The sequence below is a fragment of the Leptonychotes weddellii genome, chromosome 6 (genome assembly GCF_054177405.1).
Source record: "Leptonychotes weddellii isolate Sample4059 chromosome 6, ASM5417740v2, whole genome shotgun sequence".
In the NCBI taxonomy this organism is placed as follows: Eukaryota; Metazoa; Chordata; class Mammalia; order Carnivora; family Phocidae; genus Leptonychotes; species Leptonychotes weddellii.
In genome coordinates this window covers 44,159,930-44,184,485 of record NC_138374.1, presented here as the reverse complement: position 1 = coordinate 44,184,485, position 24,556 = coordinate 44,159,930, and the positions used below count along the sequence as shown (strand labels likewise).

Genomic DNA, 24,556 nt, shown 5'->3' with positions numbered 1-24,556 from the left:
GCCCCCACCTCCTGCCATGAGGTTGCAAGTTTCATACTGGAGTTTTACCACAACACCCAGCCCAACCCCATGCTTGGTCTTTGAGCAATGGTGACATCCTATTTTCTTTCCGTGGCGGTTGTTATAGCTGGGTGTTCTCCAGGCAGCTGCGAGACAGCCCAGCGCACGGCGCCCTACCCTCGAACCTTGTAGGTCATCAGGTCAGAGAGCAGCATCACGTGCCTCCTGTCGATGCTCATGCCGTGGTTGACCATCGTGTACTGGATTTCATTGATGATCGTTGTCCGGGCAGCTTCGATGCCCAGAGTTTTCTCCACCTACAGAGAGCCAGGATGAGTGGAAGCAGCCTCTTCCAGCCTGCTGGCCCAAGTCCTCCCCACGTCCTCCTCTGCCTGGCAGCTTCCCGGCACACTCTGGGCCCTCCGCCAGACACGGGCTGCTGGGCAATCTCTCGTGTAGACCCACAGCAAACGGCAGTGTCAGAGAAGTGTGCCGGGACAACCGTAAGGTGACCCTGGGTGTGAACGGTACCTCATAGGTGTTATTGGAGGTGGTGCGGGTGCCCTTCACACCGTGGGTGGCCATGACCGCCCGCAGGTTATCACCCTCCACCAGAAGCTTGTACTTCTCCTTTCCGCTCTGCTCGTCGATGTGGATGACAGCTCTGGAAACCTCCGGGATGCCCTGCACCACAACCTGGACTCAAGAGACACAGAAGGCTCAAGGCCCGGCGGTGCCTACGGCAACCCCACCCCCACCCCGGTAGCCTCAGAAACCACACAGGCTGTGAGAACTGGGAACGTCATGCCTGGGTTGTCACCTTGACCAGCCCCGTTTCTCAGCGGGATTTATCGGGAACATACCAAACCTAAAAGTGCCCCTGTGCTGTTGGGGTTAGGGAGAAAGCACAAGGTCAGGGGGCCGTACCATAGTCTACATCAGTTTTACCAGAGAACAGACAGGAATCTAACAGGCAGAGTTGGTGTGGCAGGGCAGAGATGAGAAAAACCTGACTGATTCCAGAAGGATGTGGCAAAAAAGAAGAAACGGACACCCTCCTCAGTCTCTGTAGTGACACAGTCCTTAGGCTGCCTGACACCTGGGTATTCGGGGTAGACGTAAACGTGGTCTCTCCCTCTACAAATCTCCAGGCATTAGGCTGGGTGGGGGCCCCAAGAGGGGACTTTTGTCTCACCTTGGGGAGATCCTCTTTCAGGAACTGCAGCACATAGTACATGGAGCTCTTGCTGTTCTCTCTGGGGGTGACACACACCACAGCCTCGCCGTGAACGGCCACATCGCCAGGCTTCACGCGGAGCTTGGACATGCAGATGGAATAGCGCACCGTCTCAGCGTTCACCTGCAAGGTGGCCAGACACGGGCCACGCACCCAGGACATTACTGACAGGGATGGAGGCTTCGATTCCAGTGTTTCTTGGCCTTTTTCCATCACTGCCCCCTGACAAGCCTCATTTTTTCCCTTAATCTCATTCCTCACCATGTAAAATTTTAACATGAGACATACTGTGTATTTGCTTATGTACCGCATAAGTATATCTACTTTACTTATAAACAGAGGAGACTTTCTTCACAACCTCCCCTCACCCCCAACCAACTTCTGACCCCACTGAAAATGCATGCTCCATTCACAACAACACACACAGGCTTCGAGGTGGTTCCAGGAGGCGGGGGCCTGGAGAGCAGGACAATCTGTGTGTCAGTGAAGCCTCCCCTTTACCTGACCTCACCACAACTGCTCACGGGCCACAGGCCTTGATGCAACCCAGTCCTTCTGGTACAAGAGCCATAAGGCAGGCGGCCAGAGCTAGGCTAGAGAAGCCCCCAGCCTGGAGACCTGGCTGCTCAGTTCTGGAATGACAGTCTATGGGCAACACGGACTTGGTACTTGAGAGAGCGGGCTGAGACACAATGTGGCCAGGATGGGTGTTAACTGCCTGAGAGGAAGAGGAAGGTGCCAGAAAGTTACTCAGTTTGCACCTGTGCCTCAGCTGCTCTGTGAGAAAGGCTGCAATCTCTCACTCCTTACCTGTCTGTGAACACCAGTAATAATAACCCAGACTAGTCCACCCAGACAAAAACATTCGCCGAGCCAGCCAGGTGTTGAGCTGGGGCCCACAGGTGAGTAAGACACAGGTGGCCCCATGCTCCTGCCAGACCCTCTAATACTGTGTCACAGCAACCGGCCATCGTGGCCTCACACAGTTTCAACAAATTTCCTGTGTGTCTTTAGAGGGGAACGTTGTGTCAGGTTCAGAGAGAGAGAATGGGAAGGTACAGTAGAGACCCTCACAGAACAGAAACCCAACAAAGCCTCCTCTGCTTCTCGTGCCTGGCTTACTAGCTCCTGCCCCAGGCTATCGGCGCCCATCTTGGGACTCACAGAGGATGACCTCCTGCCCACATTTAATGACGGGACTTACTTCCAGTCTCAGAAGTCTGATCCGTTCCAGGGAGAGCTTGACGAGGATAAAGCAGTCATCCGGAAGAAACACTTCTTCAATATACTCGGAAATCTGTCGTGTCAGCAGACCAGAACGTTACACAGCCACCGTGTAGCACTGCTCGTTTTGGGGGACACAGGACAGCGTGGCCGCACAGCCAGCAGGCCCAGCACAGCTGGGGCTTAGGCGCGGGCTCGCCACACTGCTGCTCTAGAGCTCTCATCACCAAGACGGACATCTTACCTCTCCCAGGAGGGTCTTCTCAATTCTGCCCTTCACGAGGCGAGCGTAGTCCGCGTCGTCGTCCTTATCCAGCTGTGCCGTAATGATCGGGGTGCTGAGAGAAGGCGGGGGCGGCGGTTACAGCCCGGCAAAGAGCCCGCTGGGAGGCCGCTGCTGCATGAGGCCCAGGCGCTACTGGGATCTCAGGGCTAAAGGCCACTGCAATTTCCGGAGCACTCGCTGGGGGCTTCACAGACATTCTTATCCAGACTTTCTATTTTTAGAGCTCACGCGGCAACCATCAGTGAATGAGACGATTTTTGGAACGTTCTTCCTGACCAAGTGGGCCTATCTCTTCCTCTCTGGTCCCAGCAGGTATAGTTGTTTCGATTCTGTACTGACCCTCCATGCTCGTGTAGTAGAGCGTCCTCCACCCCGCCGCCCCGCCCGCATCACCCCCTCGCCGGGACACCAGCCAATCACTTGCTACCGGCTTCTGCCCTCCCTGTCCTGGCTGGCGTCCCCTGACCACGCACTCCTGGGAGAGACCGGGCCAGCTGGAGGTGGCAGCAGAGCTCCTGCCACCCTGGATGCCCACCGCTGCTGCTCTAGAACCAAGCGCCGTGTTCCCTCCCTGGATGCTATTTGTCATGACTTTGGTGGATTCAGATCACAGGTGAATCATGATGAGGTCACAGAACGCACTGTCATGCATTTCTATCTTTTCTGGTCTCAGATGAACTACAAACCCTACCATGAAACCACTAGGGAGTCACAGACTGTGGCCACAGCTCAAGTGACAGACTCACCAGTCAGGCTTCAGTTGGGAATAACAACATCTGAAGTTTAAATCTACACAGACACATGGATACAGTCTTTCCAGTCATTCTTCATGTTTCTCTCTTTAACGTGACTTGTGGCCACAAAGAACCACTGCCTCACTTGTGACTGTACCCAGTTTCCACTTATTTTTTCTCAAGTGGGTTTTTTAAAAACCCGGATCTGCAGAAGACAAGCATGCCGCCTGAGTTGACAATACTGCCCAGCACAGAACCACACGTGGTAAGAGAGTAACACGACAGGCAGCATGAGAACAGATGGGAGATGGGGGCAGGCACCTGATGGCCTTGGAAGCATTGATGATCTCTTTGATCCGGGGCACACCCAGGGTGATGTTCATGGAGGCCACGCCCGCAAAGTGGAAAGTCTTCAGGGTCATCTGGGTGCCTGGCTCCCCAATGCTCTGGGCACACAGTGCGCCCACCGCAGATCCTGGCTCCATCTGCGCCCTAGAAAGTAAGGGTATGGAAGAATAGTCCAGAAAACTGTTGGGAAGAGGCTGCTGGTTATCTCCTTTCAACAGAAAAAAAATGCAGGTGTCGCCAGGGTCAGGAGGGAATATGCTATGAGCCAGGCTGTGCTTGTGACAGGAAGAACCCGGCACGGATCAGCCAGAGGTGCAGACGGGGGTGGGGTGGGGGTGCAGCAGTCACAGGGGCCCGATGATGGAAGTGAACACTGTGTGGCTACTTGTGGTCCGCGTGCAGTGACTGAGCCCACACATCGACTGCCTGGAGAAGCGCCAAGAGCTCTGCTAACAAACGGTGCTGACGGCGGACAGTGCGGCCGGCACCCGCCAAGCATGCTGGGAGCTACTCCACGGGGCGGGGGAAGACACTCAGAAACGTCTTCGCAATTATTTCCACATCTTGGAACATCCAGCCTGCCTCCCCACCGGAGCGCCTAAGAGAAGAGGTGACAGCACCTGCTCGAACGCCGGCAGTGGATAAGCGGAGCTGGTGCAGGAGCTCGCTCCAGTGGGGAAACGGGAAGGACGGGAACCCCACACGCCTGCCTGGCAGTCCGGGAAAATCCGCATCCGTACCTCATGTACTTGTCCCTACAGGTCTCCAGGAACTTTTCGATTTGGGTGGGGGTGATCCGGTCCAACTGGTACAACACACGCGGCTGCAGGGACAGAAACCGAGTGTGCGGGTCAGGCTGTGGGACCCGAGCCGGTCGGGGGCACCCGAGCCCGCGGGGAAGCCGGGCGCTACCTCTGTTGTGCCGTTGTCGTTGATGCCGTATTTATCTCTGGTCTTCTTGATCTTCTCAGAAACGCCCTGGACGAAATTTTTTATTTCCTGAGAGAATACACGGCAAACGTCAGTTGTGTATTTCTTGGGGATCTGGATGGCAGCGTGTTTTACAAACTTCGGTAGTGCGATGAGCCCGCCAGTTTTGCGATGGCTAGTGACGCCCTCTCCACCCCGTCCCAGGCGGCCCCCCCCCAGCCAGCAGGGGCCACAGCAGGGGAGCCCGCTGCCGCCGCCGTCATCTCCTCTGCTCTCCGGGCATGCGTGTTGCCTGCATCCACCCAGCTCCGAACAGCTAGAACTGCACCATTTATAAACTCGGAGTCTCTAAATGGGCTTATGTTTGAGGCTTTCTTCTGAAGTTATGATCAACTGAAGTACCAGCTAAAGCACAGCTTTGAAGACGCTATATACATTTCACACACATGGTTTCGGCTTGCCTTCATTTCAAAGAAGACACGCCCAAATCCCTGCTTCTCTTTCTCTCTCTGACCCTCACCTCTGCATCACCCCCATCCCCCCCGTCTCACTTGCCCTTCCCAACAATTAGGACTTTGTAAGGATTCCTGGAAACCAGGCTGGGAATGAAACATCAGTGTCTGGCGGTCCCCTCTGTATTGCAGAGCAGCACTCTACTCTGTTTTAAAATTTGTGGTGTATCTCAGACATAAACCAGCCCAGTGGTCACCCCGGGAGCCAGGATCTAGAACCAGGACTGGCCAGCACTCAAGGAGGACTTACGGAGGCGGTGCAGGGCTTTAGTGAGCTACGTCCATCAAAGTCTTGCTCCCGGGGCTCACACGTCAAGCGCTGTGGGACCGACTCTAAGAGCACTTCCCAGTGAGTGGATGGCACATGCCATGCAGTGACAAAATCCTTCAGAGGCTGCTGTGACACAGGCCTGGGGGCTGGCGATCAGCCGCTCTAGTGTGATCCAGGGTGTTTGTGAGAATGTGGCGAGAGTGGCTAGACTACACTTCGCCTCAGCAGCCCTCCTGGAAATATAATTTCCCTCACTGACTTTGGACAAATAACAGTGGCAGTGAGCTTAACTGTCACTCCTAAAGGTCAGTGCAGGCACCCAACTGCTCTATGTGGCTGGCTGAGGGCAGATCCACACACGCGGACAGCCCAAGGGTGGAGGGAAGTCCTGTTTCTCCATTCCAAGGCAGGCTGAGGGACCCCAAGGAGAAGGCCTACATGCCCCCTACCCAAAGTCTCCTCCGTCTGTATCACATAGCTAAAAATGTCTGTTTTGTCTGAAACAAGTATTTTAAAGCAGATGGAACCAGCAGCTTACTCTTACAAAAATAAAACCCTATTGGCACCCACAGAGAGCTTAAAACTTCCTAGAGCCCACTTCTACCTTAACCTTGCAATAATAAGTCTCTTTAGCCTCCCAGAGACCACCTAGCAATTTCTAGTTACTACGTTCTCTGAAAGCAAAAACCGCTAATACTTAATGTTCTTATTTTAAATGGCCTTAGCTTATTATATACAAATGGTCCAAGGCTCATAGGCTGTCCCCAGTCAGCTGCTGCCTGGCGGGGTGAGACCTCCCTGTGAGGTGGCATGGCATTAACCCTATCACTCTAGAGTGGAGGGCCCTGCGGGGCTCAGGGAGGTCACGGGTTTGGCCAAGGCGACAGGACTCTCCTTGAAGTCAGATGCTTTCTCTGAAGACTGTTCTTGGGGCAAGGGGTTCTGCAATGTCATCCTTGCCCACTGGTGATTTCTGTCTCCTCGGGGCCCAGCTAACCAAGGCGCTGCTTGAGGTCTATCATACTCTATCCCGTTTATGACCGTAGCTTTCTTGTGACGACTGCTCTTGTGGGCCAACTCCTGAGGGGTACTGTGCCCTTCCGTCATCATTCTACACAGAAAGGACTTTTATTAATTTATAAGAGCTGAAACGTTTTCAAGAAACTCTTCTTAAAGAGACGCTCTCCCGGTTTACTTACTGATTGTGAGAGGGAGACCACACGTTTAGGCAGTCAGTGACTGCAAGCCAGAGGTGGGGCCCAGACTGCAGGGGGCAGTGGGACAGTCTCTCCTGGCGCGGCTCTGCTCAGCAAGGGCACTCACAGCCGCTGCCACCTCCTGCCCTCTCTGCGTCACTCAGAGCAGAGAACCTCTTCCGCACTGCTGAGTCCCTCCCCCAGCCTCCTCGTCTAGCTATGGTTGTGTTCTTCAGGGCGAGCTGCTGACTGCCAGGTGTCCAAGGCCGCCCCACTGCCGGCACAGCGGAAGCACAGCGAGAGCCCAGGGCTGAGCAGACCCAGGGGACTTTCATCTGAGGAACTCGGCCTGCGCGGAGAGAAGGACACGCACTGAAAACCACCCCCCAGCTTAGGGCACTGGAAGTGAGGTCTTTCAGCTACCACCCAAATGGACATGCTTCCCGTGGCTTTGCTGAAAGGAACGGTTTTCCTTACACAAAAGTGAGGGTGGATTTTCTGAAAGTTAGGTCAAAAAAAAAAAAAGCTCACTTTGTAGAAATGAAAACTCAAATAAGCTACTAAGAGTTCAGCTGAACCAACCCATGCATACTAAGAGGAACTCACAACATGGGCAACTGGCAGGCAATTAATCACACGGCTAACCAGCAGTTACGTTCTCACACTCACTCCACAGCACATCCGCGAGCATGGGCAGCGGCCCCCGGCGGGCCTCAGCTCTGGCACGGGCTGGGCTGGAGAACACATGAGGGGCTCAGACACAGCTGTTCTGGCAGGGGATTTTGGACTTGAGTTCGTTAGATTCTGAGCCCCTGGAGGGCATGGACACATTTAGTCATCTCTGGGGTGTGTGACACGTATTGAGGGCTAGAAGGAGTACTCCCTGAGGAAGCACACACTGCGGGTCGGGGGGGCACCCGTTAAACCCTGTCAAAGGCAAGAAAGGAGCCAGAGTGATGAACAGGGAAGCCACGTGTGCCAGAAGTGGGGCAGAAGCCTGTCGAGTCCGGGGAGGGCCAACAGCCGGACTGCTGCAGACTTCACCCCTTATGCTCAGCATTCCCAGCATGCTCAGTGCGGTACCTCATTATATTTCTCACAGCCTGTCTCAGTTAAGGTCTTTGAGAATAAACAAAAAAGTAAGTAAGTGAATATAATCATGTATAAAAACCAAATCACAATTCTAATATGTTAAAAAAAAAGAATAAGAAAATTTATAAAAACAAAACAAAACAAAACAAAACAAAACAAAGGCACTCAGCCCAACCGTACTCTGGATTTTAAACTTATTGAAATCTGGAATAGTCTCTTCCTCCCCTTTCACACCTCAACATATGAAAAGAGGTCAAGAGCTTCCTTAACTAAAACATTCTCATTTAAGTTTCGCGTTACTGCTGTCATTTCTGATATACTGAAGGGGAAAGATTCCTGACTTTGAGTCACTGATCGGTACACAGAGGCTACCATCATTTACTGGTTTCTGTATCCCTCTGCTTTTGATCATAACCATGATTATAAACAGGAAGGAGATGCCTGAGCAGGTCAGTGAAATTAAAAAAAAAAAAAACAAAAACCAAAAAACCAACAAACTAAAAAACCTTAAGAGGATATCAAGGTAACAGCACCCTGGAAGAAGAAGGCTGGCTAATCAATGAACTTCAGATCCACACTATCGCAACAGGAAGAGCAATTTAAAACACCACTACTACGGGTGCCTGGCTGGCTCAGTCGGTAGAGCAGGCGACTCTTCATCTCCGGGTTAGGGGTTCGAGCCCTGCCTTGGTGTAGAGATTACTTACAAATAAAATCTTTAAAAAAATAAAAATAAAACACCACCACTAGGAAAAAAATCACTATGATTCACAATGACTGTGGGAAGAGCTGGTCCCTTAAGATGGGGAAGTGGGTAAAGGGGTTTATAGGGACAAGGTTAAAAAAAAAAATCAGTTCGGGGCGCCTGGGTGGCTCAGTTGGTTAAGCGACTGCCTTCGGCTCAGGTCATGATCCTGGAGTCCCTGGATCGAGTCCCGCATCGGGCTCCCTGCTCAGCCGGGGGTCTGCTTCTCCCTCTGACCCTCTTCCCTCTTGTGCTGTCTCTCATTCTCTCTCTCAAATAAATAAATAAAATCTTTAAAAAAAAAAAAAAAAATCAGTTCTTGGGCACCTGGGTGGCTCAGGTCATGACCCGAGGGTCCTGGAATCGAGCCCTGCATCGGGCTCCCTGCTCGGCGGGAAGCCTGCTTCTGCCTCCCCCACTCCACCTGCTTGTGTTCCCTCTCTCACTGTGTCTCTCTCTGTCAAATAAATAAATAAAATCTTTAAAAAAAAAATCAGTTCTCTAAAGGAACTATTTTTCTAGGAGGGAGGCACTCGAGTGAGAGACATACACTAAGAAGGACATGATATAAATTCTTCATGTTGGCTGGTGAAATTTTGCCTGAGCCAGTCCTGAAATTTTTAACAAAGAAACACTCTTAATGCCCTCCCCCCTTGCTTATAAAATCCACCTCCTGGAACGCAGCAACCATCTCTTGGTGATGGCCAAGCTGGGTGCACCCCCCCAGCAGAACTCACCTGCAGGAAGCTGTCCTGGCAGCAGAGGAACTCAGTCTTCTTCATGATCGACTCAGTGGTCAGGACCAGTTCATTTTTACTTAGCGCAGGCTCGCTCTGACACGGGAAGACTGCCTCGAGTATCAAAAGGAGATAGTGTGATGTGTATGGGGGCGACCAAGGGTGGGGGGCAGTTTTAAGTGAAAGAATTTACAGGAGACAAAATGACTTTTCTCAGCTCGAGCTTTTACCAACCTGTGATTATTTTTCTTTCAAAACGTATTTTACAGTCTACCTTTAGTATGAAGGTGAAAACGGGATAACCCCACTCCACCCCACACGAAGACTTGTGGAAGAGTGGGTACCGTTCCATGGGTATTGTTCCATTACAACCTTCACCCCACCCCAGATTTGTATTAAAAATATATATTGTTGTTTTAAAAAAACCCAAACATTTCAGGAGTGAAAATCCCATCCCCAAGCTCATGGGATTTCCTCAAAGTTTTAATGGCTGCATATTACCCTAATATATGGGCAAATCACTATGTATTTGATTTATACGTCACTGATGATTTGCCTTTATTATAAATGACGTTGGAAAACCACTCTTGGCACATTTAGGTCATTTCTGTAAGGCGAATTTCTCTAAGTGGAACTACTGGGTCAAAAGACACCCACATTTAAATTCAGATCAGTATTGTCAAACTACCTTCTGAAAAAGTTGTTCTAAATTATACCCCCAGTTAAAGTATGTGCTTTCGTAAAAGTTTAAAGCTTACTTCTCAACACCCATGACTTTTAACACTGGCCAGTAATACGCTTCACCAGACACAGAGAAACCCAAAGTCCTCTTCTGTGCAATCACTACCAATGCTAGACTCTGAAACCGAAAAATTACTTTCCCTTACTATTTGGGAAAATTATGCAGAGTACACAAGAAGAAACATACTAACCCAGTAGCTGGGTAGAAATAACTGAGGCATTAACTGTGTGTGAAACTCCAGAGGACACCTCCATTCCAAACACACATTCTCAGAAACACTCTAACCCCAGATATAATGCTAAATCTTACTTTGATGTTGTCCAGAACTCTTTTGAACTCTAACGGTTCATCTTTTCCCTCCATAGCTGCAGGATCTAAGCCATCTCCCCCGTAAATGAACTGGATAATATCACCCGTAGAGCTTCGGACTGTCAGGTCATACTGTGAGCACAGATCTTCAAGGGACTTGACGAGCCTCCTCTAAAGGAAGAGAAGGAGAGGAAACAAAGGCTCAGTTGCTTTGAGAGGACGAGTCACATGTGCAGAGGATGGGATCTGCAACACTAAGTTTCAAGGTTACTGTACTTTCATCAGTTAAAACATTGTATTAGACGTCTCTTTTAAAAAGAGTCCCCTGACACTCAGAACAAGCTCAAAAGTGGCCCGAGAGCCTGTGCAGGGGGATTTAGAATATGCTCCAACCTCACGCACTCTAGTGTATTTTTGAGTACATGCAATTTAAGCCCCATCACCCCCAAAGGACTCTGCAAACACTAGCTGTTTTCCTAGGCTGTTTTGCCTTCCCTATCTTTCTCCCTAAGGTACAAATTAATGCAACAGCTTTGCATTTCTAAACACAACCTAATCCAGGACCCCTGTGGGCTTCAATATGAATTACAGAGGATCAGGTGCAGGCCCTCTTCTGGGACACAGGGGGAAGAAGAGAGAACAGGGACAGCATTCTGTCTGAACCAGCAGGCAGCAGCCATTCCTCAGATCTGCTTAGGGAGAACCTTCCACAAGCAGAACACTCCAGCCAGCAATGTGACGGTGGCTCAGTGAATTAGAGAGAGCGAAATCTTCCTCCAGGCAACTTCAAAACAAAAATCCCTCATGCCAGAACAAATTTGTTCTAGGTTAACACACTGCTCTGGGAAAGTCATACTCTCTACTTCAAAAAGGTAAAGTCAAAAAAATAAAGTCAAAAGACATTCTGGCAAGAGTGGTGAAAAGCATTTCACAGTCTGTTGGGTTTCTGACAAAAGCAACACACTCCAAAACTGAAGGGCAATTTCCCATCCAAAGATAACGAAAAGGGAAGTATCGATGAGGATACACACATACAGGCGAGCTTATGGACATAGCTGGCTGCTGACTCGAGTCCGCTCCCACCCGCATCAGCCTTGTTTGTTCTGGCTCCCTCAGCCACATCCCTGCTTTATCAGTCCTGCTCTCCCAGCCTGCAGAGGGCTGTGCTTCTCAAACTGGGGTCCGCAGCGGGGAGAGAGGGGACACAAAGCCACAGTGAGGGCAGGGCCCAGCAACTGGGAGATTTAACTTTATCTGGTGTTATAAGGAGACAAAAACATTGAAAAAAATGTAAAAACAAACACAGATCATAGAGGACAGGGTAGAAAATGATAATTGGAGAATGAAAAGAAATCCTTTGCTTGTGGTCTTATGGAAGAACAAAGTCGGGATGTGTTCTCGCTCCTCTGCCATTCGGGGTATTTTTACGGCGGTTGGAGAAGCATAGGTATTGGGAAACCCTCTAGTTTCCTTCTGGCCCCCTGAGCCCATCATCCTGGAACTGTGCAAACAATGGAGAAAGAGCCATCCCGCCAAGTGGCCAAGCCCTCTGCCGGCACTGGAGTAAATTCTTGGCGTCAGTTAAAACTATCCTAATAACGGGTTACACAAATAGTTGCCACATGAGAAGGAGAGTCCTCTCAGCGATTGGGAGGTACTATCATCCCCATCTTCATGTATTAGGACACAGAAGCCCAGTGAGGTCCATGATGTGTCCCCGGATGCACTTCCAGTCCATGTTCTCAGCAGAGCTTTGGTGTGTGTGGTTCTAGCCTGATCTGAGTCCCTCGAGGCACATGGGATGAAGTGAACACATTACCTTTTTAGTCTGTTTGTTTCTATGGCACCTGCATTTCTCAATTTTTCCTTTTAAATACTAAGACCCGATATATCACAGCTCATGTACAAAATACGTAAACACTCAGCAGTCAAAATCCTCAGAATCCTGTCCTGCTCAGCCGCAAATGGCCTACATTTCTTTGAATTACCTGCATGTACCCTGTTTCAGCAGTCTTTACGGCTGTGTCGACGAGACCTTCCCGGCCAGCCATTGTGTGGAAGAAAAACTCGGTCGGTGTCAAACCGGAATAAAAGCTATTAGCCACAAAGCCTTTGGCAGCTGGGAGCTGAAGAGAGGTGGGGGAAAAAAGAAGAATCAAACAAAAAGATCTTCAAGGTCCACAACTTCAAAACCCATTCAAATCACAAAATGCCCCACCTTTAGACTATAAATACCTGGTCAGTGCATGCTCATGAAGGGGCAGACTTTACGAGCTCTTTCGCTTTTTTTTTTTTTTTTAAAGATTTTACTTATTTATTTGAGACAGAGAGAATGAGAGAGAGAGAGCACATGAGAGGGGGGAGGGTCAGAGGCAGAAGCAGGCTCCCTGCCGAGCAGGGAGCCGGATGCGGGACTCGATCCAGGGACTCCAGGATCATGACCTGAGCCGAAGGCAGTCGCTTAACCAACTGAGCCACCCAGGCGCCCGCCCTTTCCTTTTTTTTAAAAAAGATTTTTAAAATTTATTTATTTGACAGAGAGAGAGAGCACAAGCAAGGGGAGCTGCAGGCAGAGGGAGAAGCAGGCTCCCTGCTAAGCAGGGAGCCCGATGCGGGACTCGATCCCAGGACCCTGGGATCATGACCTGAGCCGAAGGCAGACGTCCAACCGACTGAGCCACCCAGGCGTCCCATACAAGGCCTTTCCTAAAGGAGGAATAACTTGGCATAAACTATCCTTCCCAGAGAAAAGCGAGGGTGAGGTCCCAGTCAGGGCTGGTGCTAGTGCCAGTGGCAGGAACAAGTCCAGCTTGTTCCCATTAAAGCTGACTCCAAATCCAGAATTTGAGTAACCAAATCTACTCTAAGTTCCTCAACTAGATTTAATAGTTGTCTGCCCCTGAGTTCCAGAAAAAGCCCAGCACAGATTTGTCTTATCTTTGTCTATCTCTGCTTATATTAGCGCTCAAACCACAAGGCCAATGAAACCCAGGGGTCGTTTAAAAACTGAGTTTGAGGGGCGCCTGGGTGGCTCAGTTGGTTAAGTGTCTGCCTCTTGATTTTGGCTCAGGTCATGATCTTGGTTCAGGTTATGGTCTCAGGGTTGTGAGACTGAGCCCCGCATCAGGCTCTGTGCTGGGTGTGGAGCCTGCTTAAGAGTCTCTTTCTCCTTCTGCCCCTCTCCCCCTGCTCACGTGCATGAGCACAGGCTCGCTCTCTCTAAAAAACAAACAAACAAACCAAAAAACTGAGTTTGAGAACTCGAGAGAAGAGTCTGGAATTTCCTGGCTGTTTTAGTGTGGTTCCTATCATCACTATTTTAAAATCACCACACTTTGATGTCAGTGCCCCCAAAATAAGCATACAGATTGATCACGCATGAGGTAACCTTACATTCTGATTACTGAACGTAAGCTGGATAGGACCCTGAAATCCTCCTCCTCGGAGAGAAAACAAAGCAGCGGGTGTCGATCCAGTTTTATAGCTGCGAGTCTAACAAGGTCCTCCATGACTCAGTCGGGGATGAGGGAAGACCCTGAGCAGCCCCGGCCTCACAACACCTCCTCCAGGAATGCCTTAGTTGGCAGCACGTGCTCCGGTTCCTCTCCTGTGCCGTTGGTCGCCCTTCAAAGCTCTGCCTGAGCCACTACACTTACCTTTGAGTGTTTTTCAAAGTGAGGCAAGGACCTGTTTTCAAAGCCATCTGGCACTCGAGAGCCACTGATGGCCTGCTGTCCCACACAGGCAATCATCTGTGATATGTTAATGAAAGAACCTGGGGAAACAGGTTAGGAATATAACATTCGTTTACCAAAATAACATTAACTGAAGTACGAGCAGATCTGTGGGATAAAACAGGACTATGACATAGCAGGCTCCCAGTCTAGGGCCAGTAAGAGCCAGAAAGAGAAGAGTACAGGTTAGAGCCCTCAGTAACAGAACAAAGGCAGAAGGAGGGCGGGCAGAGCTCAGCAGGGAGTGAGCACTTTGCGGCTGGAGGAAAGACTTGCAAGGTGGGTCTGTGACCAGGCTGAACTGTGGCAGGACACTATGATTTGGGCATGAAAAGGGATGAAGAATTCCAAAGTAAGCGGAAGAGTGGGAAGGAAAGACACAGGAATGGGAAAGTGGGGGGCATGCATGTGTACCAGGGGCAGGAAGGAGAATGCTGGGGGGAAAGGCAGCAAAGCTGGACTTCATTCTGCTAAAAAAATTTACAGAAATAGAAGCAGGGAGGTTTTGAATCTGAGTGCAGTACCATGCAAGCTAACGCTTTCAGGTCCTAAATAACTATGAAATTAAAGTGTTTTGCCACGTCATTAAATATATTAGCTCAGATACATTAGCTCAGAAAGTATTTTTTTTAAAAATAAGGTCAGGCTTGCTTGAAGCATCCCTGAGCTCTGAAATCCACACGGATTATACAAGTTCCTCCAGGGGAGTTAAATTACCACCATGCAAATAATTAAGTCTCTTTCTGTACCTGTGATTTAAAAAGCTATCCCCTTAGAAATGAAAGGTCTGGAGTTACGATGTGTACGTTTCCTGGCACAACCCCTGCCAGCCCATGCAGAGGATGGGGACAGTGGCAGCCGGAGGTGCACTCACCCTTGGAGCCGCACAGAGCCATGGTGAGTGGGCTGTTGCTCTTATCCAGCTCCCGGAGACAGGCACTGCCTGCGTGGTCTCGGATCACAGACAGCTCCTTCAGGATCAGAGCCTGGCAGGGGGGAAGAGAGGCGCGTGGGGGCTCTGCCGACTACCAATGTTCAATCTGACACTGAATGAAATTTGGAAAAATTTAAGCCAGATGTCGGATTTCCACTTAAGGTTTTCGAGCCTTATCTATGAAGACCCACACCTCCCACAAGGTTCTAAAATCGGTGCTTAAGGTAGAAAACTGATTAGTAACAAAACCCTGAAAAATCCTTATTTATTTTTTAAATCCCTTAAATGGCCCATAAGGTAGAATGTGAATGGCTCTGTGTATAGCGAGTGCCCTACAGCATAATATGTCTCTGTGTGTTACTGTATACATACATACCCGCTTAAACGTGAGAAGTATAACCTAACATGTAGTATATAGTAAAGGAGAATGGCTTGTACTATTATAAAATTTACCTCTTGTTTTTTACTTTCCAAGTACACATGTGAATTTCTACAAGTTAAGAGCGTGTGATAAGGTGACTCTCTAAGAATATTCTAGTCTTTGAGCTCTTCCACAGGCTATCCTTTCTCAACTCACAATTTAGGATGCTGAATCAGTGAGGAGTCAGGTTTCAGGAAAACCAAGTACTGCAGAAGCCCCAGGTAACTTTCCAGGTAAGTCAATGAGAAACCTGTTTCTCTCTCTCTTAGGACTCAGTGAGATTAAGAATGAGCTAATGGTCAATAGTGCCTATACAACTCTTTCTTCCTAGTTCACAAAAAATTCCTTCCATCAGAAAATTTCTTACTGCTTATCCGTTCTTGCACACTTAGGTGAGTTAAAGCCCTGAGCCAGGGGCTGCAGCGGAGACCGGAGAGAGCCAGGCAAAATCCTGGTGCAGTCAGACTGCTGACGCAGGCTGCCTGAGAGAGAAATGTAGGGCTCGCAGAGGCTGGTGGCCCTTCTGATTCTGACACTTGCTGGTCCAGTTCTCAGCTAACCTAGTTTCAAAGGTGATGGGGGCAGCAGATAGGCATGTGACTCTCAGACTTTTCTGAATTTTCCCTCTTCTGTGTCCAAGTCTCTTTCGAAGACCATCTTTTGATTTTTATTTTTTAAAGATTTTATGTTTAAGTAATCTCTACACCCAATGTGGGGCTCAAACCTATAACCCCAAGATCAAGAGGCGCATGCTCTACGGACTGAGCCAGCCAGGGGACCCATCAAAGACCATCCATTTAAAGAGCTGTGGTTGCCCGTCTCTGCTGGAGAGATGCTAGAAATAGGGCAGAAGCACTGGAGTACCAGTTACAGCAGGGGCCTAAGTGTAATGCTGGAACAAGAGCAGCCCCATGTGGTCGAGTGAGCGGACAGCCATGTCTGTACTACCTAGGAACATGAAAGCTGCTAGGAATGTAATGGATCTGACTGAAGGCACCTCATTAAATGAACGAGCACACACCCAAGCAGCACAGAGCTGACCTGGGGCTAAAGCCACGGTGTTGACTTCCCCCTCCCCTCTGCTACCTTCTCTTCCGGCTCGCAGCACAAGCCCACACGGACCAAGTGGCTAACCCACCCGAAGAGCCAGACGCACCTCCAGAGTCTCCTCAGCGGTGCAGCCAGGCTGTTGCTGCAGCTTGCCTGTGTTCAGGGCTTCGATGTACTCGTCACATTTTTTATAGCCAGCGTTCAGCAACTCATACTTGGCCTTCAGCAGTCCTTGACCAGGTGTGACGTCACCAATCCCAATGGAGAATCCACGGTTTGCTGCAGAATAGTTGGCAGGTAGAGCAGAGAGGGCCATGAATGTTCATCAGCCTACTACATGGAAACAAGTTTACACCTTCAGAAAACATGTCATGATCCAATTAAATAATAATGTACCACGGAGTTCCCAGTAAATTATATAGAAATGACCAAGACTCACTGAATCCTGTCAGAGACCTTACAACCCAGTGGGGAGCAAGTAATGTCCCCAACTAATTATAATATAAAGCAGACTGATATTAAACACTAAAAAGCAGCCGGAGAAAGCCAGCAATAGAAAGTGAGCCATCTGACTTCTTGTTCTAAGATACCATCTTAGAGATCTTTCTGCCCACACCCTCTTGCTTCTTCAGAAATCATTCCAAAGCATAAAAAAACCCCACCATTGAGGGAACTATGCCCCACCAATTACCTACCCCTAACGTATGTAGAAATGGGTGAACAAGAGGCACCTGGTTTAGTAGTGTGGGGAAGGGATACCTAAGAGTGGCTGTGGAAATGAGGACCCACGAGTCTGGAAAGGCTCAGAAACTATACCATCAGCTTCTGCAGATGCTGCAGACAATGTATGTGTTGGAAATGAGGAAACCTGGTGGAGTATCAGTATTTTTCTGTGGGAGATGGGAGTTTACTAAAGGAATTAGAGAGCTCTGGACAGGGGATACTAGGTGCAAAAAGATGGGAACGACTGGAAAGCAGGTCATGAGGGAAAGTATATTCCATGGCTGTGGTCCCTTGATCCCTTTCCCTGTCCAGCTCCCAGAATCCTGGCAAGCAGGTCTCAACCACTGTGGGGGGAGACTGAGACTGGAACACAGGTCCCTGGAGAAACCAAGCCTCCCTAGAGAAAAGCATTACTGATAGGAATATTTGGCAGTTCCTCAATAAAAATGTTGGCTTGCAGCTCAATCAAGGGACAAGCCCATCAACCAATAGGCTCCATTTCTAATCAGTGTTTGGTGTCTCACTCCTAAAAGTTTGAATGGATAGCCAGGGACCACCAGATATTTGAGGAAAGTCTTCAACATGAAAGAATGAAAACAACAAATGCACAGAAAAATGAAAGTAAGGAGAAAATTCAGGGAGCAAATAAAACTATGAAAAATATTGTGTCTGACAGAGAAGATGTATCTGGAGATGAAGAACAGGAAGCCTTAAAACAAAACAAAACAAAACAAAAAAAACCCAAAAAAACTCCCGAAAAGCAAAAAACTACACCTACAAATAAGAACAATGGAAAATATGGTTGGAAGCTAAATAAATGATAGTTAAAATTAAAAAAAAAATCAATAAAACAAATCACTTTAAAAGATAAAAGGAGGGGCGTCTGGGTGGCTCAGATGGTTAAGCGTCTGCCTTCAGCTCAGGTTATGATCCCAGGGTCCTGGGATCGAGACCCACCTTGGGCTCCCTGCTCAGCAGGGAGTCTGCTTCTCCCTCTCCATTTGCCCCTCCTCCTACTCATGTGTGTGCGCTCTCTCTAGCTCTCTATCTCAAATGAACAAATCTTAAAAAAAAAAAAAAAAGGATAAAAGGAATCCAGAAATAAGGAGATGGACAACAGGGAAAAGAAAATAAGGAAATCAGAGAGCTGATCTAGAAGCTCTACTTACACAATGAATAGGAATTCCAAAAAGAAAGAACAGAGATAATTAAGGTGAGAAATTACCAATACCAACAACAAAAACCCAAAAACCAAACCAAACGAAACACGAGAAAATTTCCACAACTGAAGGACACATGGTGGCAGATGAAGAGAGCTCACAGAGCACCCAGGACAATGAAGCGACCCATTCCAAGGGTGTACCACTGTGAATTTCCAGAACACCAAAAACAGAGAATTCTCAATCCGGAATGAAAAGACAGATACAACAATGTGAAAATAGGAATAGAAATCCACTTTAACAATATCTCCGAGGGCTAGAGGAGAGCAGGACCTTCAAAATTCCGAGGAAAGACAGAATTCAATCCAGAGTTCTATACCCAGCCAGAGAATCGATCAAGTGTAGGAGCTGAATAAGAATGCTTTGGGGCATGTAAAAATCTGGACCAGGGCCTGCTCAAAGCCTGAGCAAACAAAGGAAACAGAACAGTGCAAGGAGAGAAGGGGAAGATGAGGGCCTGGCAGAACCCAGTCACGAGGGCCCAGGAGGCTGTGGTCAGAGCGCAGGCATCTGGAAGGAACCTGTGAAGGGCCCTTGGTCTAATGACCCTGTCTGAGGGGCAACAGGGAGCTGCTGCGCACGTGAGATAAGAACTCAAGAGCAAATTCAAATCTGAACCAAACCGGTCAGTACTGAGCTAATTTCATGAAGTGAAGGCACAAATGATTCAGCCGGGAGTAAGTCTCCTTTCCTGTGCACAGGTATGTGTGTGCTGTGTGGGGGTCGGGGGAGTTAAAGGTAAAAGAAGGAAACAGCACAGAGCCCCTAAACCTCAGCAAGTACTGCAATAAAACGAGGATACTGAGATACTCACAGAGGTAGACAGGAGCCAGCCTGGCAAGCCGTGACATTGCATCAGCCGCTTCGTTCTGCCCCCAGTCTCGCAGCAAAATGTAGAATATGTTGTTCTTGGATCCGGACCCCAGAGTTCCCTTGTCCATACTGCCACTCATCAACTCACTGTTCTGGATAGTAACGTCTGCAAGGATAACGATGACCGTGCACTTAAACAATTACTACTTAGCCTCGTTCCAAAACGAACATGATGCAGTTGAGAAAATACCTTCCCATATTGAAAATTAAAGCAGAGCAAATAAAAATTCTCTAAAAACGTCTGAGGAGAGGGGCGCCTGGGTGGCTCAGTTGTTAAGTGTCTGCCTTCGGCTCAGGTCGTGATCCCCGGGTCCTGGGATTGAGCCCTACATCGGGCTCCTTGCTCAGCCGGGAGTCTTCTTCTCCCTCTCCCATTCCCCCTGAGCAGTGTTCCCTCTCTCGCTGTGTCTCTCTCCGTGTCAAATAAATAAAATCTTAAACAAAAAAGTCTGAGGAGAAAGAAGAGAAATCTAGGGACTTTTGAAAAGCATGAAAAGCCCAGTTAGTTACTTTACAATCCTAACTCTTAAATGTACCACCTGACCCTCATTTTCAACTGTGAACTGAGAATGACAGTGTTGACCAATTGTCATCTTTCTGTCACAGGGATAATTTGAGCATCTGATGAAATCATGTGCAACAAAGTACTCTATAAACTATAAAGCACATTGTTATTCACACAAGAGAATGAAAATTAATGGCACCTGGAAGAGGCTATACCACAAAATGAAATTCACATCTAGGTAAAAACAAAACATAATCTAAAACAAGAAGCCAAAACACCTAAAAGACCAGAGAGTATATTTTCAAAGTAATGGTTATAAACCTGAGAAAAATTGGTACCCTTCGAAACATTTACTCTTCGTGGCAAAACAGTGGAAGTCTTGACCCTCAGAGACTCTGCAGTTCAGTTCTTCAGTGCAGAGTCCTGGAGAACTATTTCTTGTCACAAGGCCTGGCTAACAAAGCCCATTCAAAGTCAGTGCCATTCACAGTAGTCTGCTGGGGAACTGCTCGTTAGCAGTCTGAGGGGAAGCAAAGGAGCTCGCTCAACAAACCAAATGCTGGCTGAATGGCATTGGTCCGTGGACCATACTTTGGGTTGAACTAGTCTGGATGACTCGGATGGTTTAACATTTAAATCCTCTCATGGTTATACCTGATCTTCATGTCATAAAAAACTCACTGACCAGGAGGCAGTAAAAAAACAGTCCTACTAATTATACTTTTAGACAATGAACACATTTTTGGAAGTAAAATGATAAATTATATGCCTTAAAAAATGAGACCCTTGCTGATGGCAAAAAAAAAAAAAAAAAAAGGGTAGGGGCAGAATAAAAGAAATTGCATGAATTTATAGAAACTAGTCACCTAAAACACATCTGGAGCTCTGGAGAAGAACATTCTGATCACTGGATCACGTACCTCCATGATCTCTACTTTTTAGAGAAATGGGGAGTCACATCTGAGAGGAGAAACACCAACTACATTTCCCCAAATAAACTTCCCGCCTAAGAGCAACCTCGGATTTGCCTGCTCCGGGAAGGCAGTCACTGGCCACCTGCTTTCCGCCCCCTCCCAGCCTGCTGCCTTCACTCACAGGAATCATTGACACAGAGATCTTCTCCTTTGCCGCAGTACTGCTTGCCCTTGGTTCGGAGGTTGGCCCTCACTGGGTTGTCATCGCTTGGTCTGAGGATGACACTGAAGATCTGCTTTCCCGTCCATAGGGTGACAGGCTGCAGAAGGAAGCCACAGCATCAGTTGGCTGAGCCTGGTCTCGACTGCAGAGTGCTTGCGGCCAAACCTGCCACCAGCACCCCAAGCATCCGCACAAACCTTTAGTATCGTCGGGGGTGGGAGGTGAACTTTAATTTTCTCATCCTTGCCAACCAATATTGAAGCAATGATTTGGCAAGCCTTGGCGCGGTCAAAGAAAGTGTCCTTCAGGGTGAGGAGATAGGCACCTACGAATGTTGGCAATAACACAACACAAAGAAACGGAATGAAACTGTGAGAAAATCACAAGGTTTTGATTTTAAAATGAATCTGGGCTATTACCAAAAGAGTGAATTAAAACATAGAGCTACTTGCTGGCTCTCTCCTCCCACCAGAATCGAAGCTCCACAAGGAGAGGGACTTTGTCTGAGTCACTGCGGTATCTCCAGTGCTTAGAAAAATGTCTAGGGCACCTTAGGAGCTCAACGAATGCTTACTGATTCCAAGCATAACCAACCAACACAAAATCCCTCAAGTCGGTTCACAGTCAACACTTAGTAAACGAACAACAGAATTAAACACAGGAAATTACACAGCTAAGTTGTGACATGATTCACTGTGAAAGAGAATCCTGGTGTTCCAGTCTCCCTTCAAGTGACTTCACACACACACCTGTCAGAAAATCCTGAATAGCAGCAATTAGTGGTTCTCCATTCCTTGGTGTTACCAGATTTGCTTTAGTCTGAAGGAAAAACAAACAATACATTAGCCATTCCATCCATACGTTCTTTGGATTGCATGATGCAGGCCAGGAACTGCACCCTAAAGACTCCGAACTGCTGCAAATAAATACAGAATAGCTGGTGAGCGGAAAAAAGAGGCTGAGAAATGGAAGACAGGGGTCCTGATTCCAGCTTTGTCACCAGCTCCTCTTTCCTTTACCTGCAAGAAATGGGCCTCAGACGTTCCTACCAACACTAAAATCAATACTGAGTGAAGTTGTTTTGGATTCCTATAAGAACTCCATATGTGTAAGACTTCACGGTTATTAATAAATGCACTTCTTCAAAGAAAATTCACTTCTATGAATGATGGCAGCACTGTTACCTTTGAGGACAACCAATTCCATACCTCTCCACAATGACGGCAGAACTGCTGAACTTCTCTTGGTCAAGACACTGGGTTCTAACAATAATTAACAACAGGATTTAATTAAAATTTAACGAATGCCTACACTGAGCAAAAAGGGGTGCTAGTTGTTCAGGGCATAATTAACAAGTTTAAAGAAGATTCTATGCATCAGAATGCATTTGCTCAATTTTTGCTGTTGTTGAGATGTAACTGACAGCTAAATTTGCTCAAATCTTGATGTGGAGATGCTTGTGTTACTTGCGGGTTGTCTGGGCAACCTCACCTGGAGTAAAAGGCCCCTCAAGGGAGAGACCTGCTTCTGCCTTCCTGTTAATGCTGCACGGAACGGTGATCCTCCAGCTAGGGCTGGAAGACAGTTGTTCATGCCTGCTTTCGAGAATCTCTCTGAGGCGGGACAGGGAGGTGGTCTGGGGGCTGAGCACATGAAGCTGGGATCTGCATATTTTGCAAGTCTCCTGGGTAATTTGGGACTATATTCAGGCTAGAGCCATACCCACTCCACAGAGTCACAATTGCTGTCAATACAGTAGATGATAATTTTCTTACATAAAATTGAGGGGATTTGTCCCGATAGTAACTAAAGATTCTTCCATCCCAATATCCTTGGAGCCTGTGTTTTATTGTTGTCATTTTTTTTTTTAAAGATTTTATTTATTTATTTGAGAGAGAGAGAGAATGAGAGACAGAGACCATGAGAGGGAGGAGGGTCAGGGGGAGAAGCAGAATCCCTGCCAAGCAGGTAGCCCGATGCGGGACTCGATCCCGGGACTCCAGGATCATGACCTGAGCTGAAAGCAGTCGCTTAACCAACTGAGCCACCCAGGTGCCCTATTGTTGTCATTTTTAACCAAGGAAATATGATACAACAAAATGGATCTTCAGTACCAAAGTCAATGCTAAAGTTCAACTGGTTGGTGACAGGCCGTTATCACTAGAAACCAGATACACAGCTGATATCACTGGCAACATCTAAACATTACTTTTTATTACAAAAAACAGTATGTTCTTTATAGAAAAAAAAATCTAAAAATATAAACGTGAAAAAATCAAAAATCCAAAAAAAAAAATCTCTGCATGAACTGCCAAACCAAAGAACTGCTATTATAAGATTTTGGTATATAACCCTTCCAACCTCTGTCTAGAAACGCTTTTACAAACATAGAAGCATCTCTTTACCAAACAAAATACGATCATGTCATACATGATTTTACATTTAATACATTTTTAAAATAAAAAATAAATCATAAGTAGCTTTTAACCAACAGCTATACAAACTATATCATCATTTTTAAGGGCTACACAGGATTTCGTGGTATGAATGTGACATAATTTAATCTTACCAACTTTTTATTGGTGGACATTGTTTCTAATGTTTTATTATTACAAGTAATTTTGCAACTCTGCTTATGTCCTCTGGAGCGCTTACTAGCAAGGAGAGTGCAAGGTCAGAAGGAATGATCACTACACCATCTGACCGCGGGAGCATAGAACTCATTCGTGGCCATCCCCCCTGCATCATCTCTCTCGCTGTCCACCAACACCTAACACGGCACTCATCGCAACTGCTACAAATACTGACACTTAGGAGGAAACAGGCTGCCTCTTGTCATGCCAGGTCGGATCATACCACAGGGTCTTTGCACCTGTTGTTCCTCTGCTTGGATTGCTCTTATGCACACAGTCATGCTGCTCATTCTCCCACTTCTTTCAGAAGCTGGCTCAAGTGTTATCATTTCAATGGCCTTCCCTGACCATCCTCTATGGAACAGAACACCTCTCATTTTCTTTCCTCCTTGCTGTGTTTTGTTCTTTTCTTCTCAGCACTTATCACCACCTGACCTATTTTATAATTGTTTATTCTTCACTTCTCTCTGTTTGAATAGGGATGAGAACAAGAACTTTGACTTTCTTATTCTGTGTTGTGTTCCTAGAAGAGTACTTGGCACACAGTAGGTGCTCAATAAGCATCAACCAATCATTTTAAAAGGCTGAGGAGTCTGAAGAAATAATTCACAAGAAGAAAGACTCCAAATACACCAAGATGGCCACTGAAGGATTCATCCTCAGAGCAAAACAGGGAAAACACCCTCAATTCTCAACAGAAGGTAGATGAACCTTGGTGTGTTTACCTGGTGAAATTCTGTAAAGCCATTATACTCAATAATTATGAAGACTTAACAACAAAAGGGGGTATTTATTTTTAAGTTTATATTTATTAATTTTTTAAAGGGGGGAGGGACTGAGGGAAGAAGGAGAAAGAGAGAATCTTAAGCAGGCTCCATGAGGGGCTTGATCTCACAATCCTGAGATCATGACCTGAGCTAAAACCAAGAGTCCGACACTTAACCAACTGAGCCACCCAGGCGC

At 47.6% G+C, this 24,556-nt stretch overlaps 1 protein-coding gene across 2 annotated transcripts in view; it reads right to left on the bottom strand.

The window, feature by feature from the left end:
* The window catches only part of POLR3A (RNA polymerase III subunit A), a 53,447-nt gene that overhangs the window by 9,129 nt on the left and 19,762 nt on the right, over positions 1-24,556 (bottom strand). The window contains exons 12-30 of one of the 2 annotated variants that reach the window (XM_081824017.1): positions 21,710-21,779; positions 21,158-21,285; positions 20,919-21,057; positions 19,260-19,424; positions 16,609-16,781; positions 14,972-15,083; positions 14,020-14,138; positions 12,352-12,489; positions 10,364-10,534; positions 9,313-9,426; positions 7,822-7,857; positions 4,742-4,828; positions 4,570-4,652; positions 3,803-3,973; positions 2,706-2,799; positions 2,442-2,534; positions 1,196-1,360; positions 532-696; positions 186-317 (exon numbers count right to left, since the gene is read on the bottom strand). In XM_081824017.1, coding sequence (XP_081680143.1) covers positions 186-317; positions 532-696; positions 1,196-1,360; positions 2,442-2,534; positions 2,706-2,799; positions 3,803-3,973; positions 4,570-4,652; positions 4,742-4,828; positions 7,822-7,857; positions 9,313-9,426; positions 10,364-10,534; positions 12,352-12,489; positions 14,020-14,138; positions 14,972-15,083; positions 16,609-16,781; positions 19,260-19,424; positions 20,919-21,057; positions 21,158-21,285; positions 21,710-21,779 — 2,355 coding nt within the window. The remainder of the gene's footprint in view (positions 1-185; positions 318-531; positions 697-1,195; positions 1,361-2,441; positions 2,535-2,705; positions 2,800-3,802; positions 3,974-4,569; positions 4,653-4,741; positions 4,829-7,821; positions 7,858-9,312; positions 9,427-10,363; positions 10,535-12,351; positions 12,490-14,019; positions 14,139-14,971; positions 15,084-16,608; positions 16,782-19,259; positions 19,425-20,918; positions 21,058-21,157; positions 21,286-21,709; positions 21,780-24,556) is intronic. The other variant, XM_081824019.1, reaches the window with a different exon arrangement.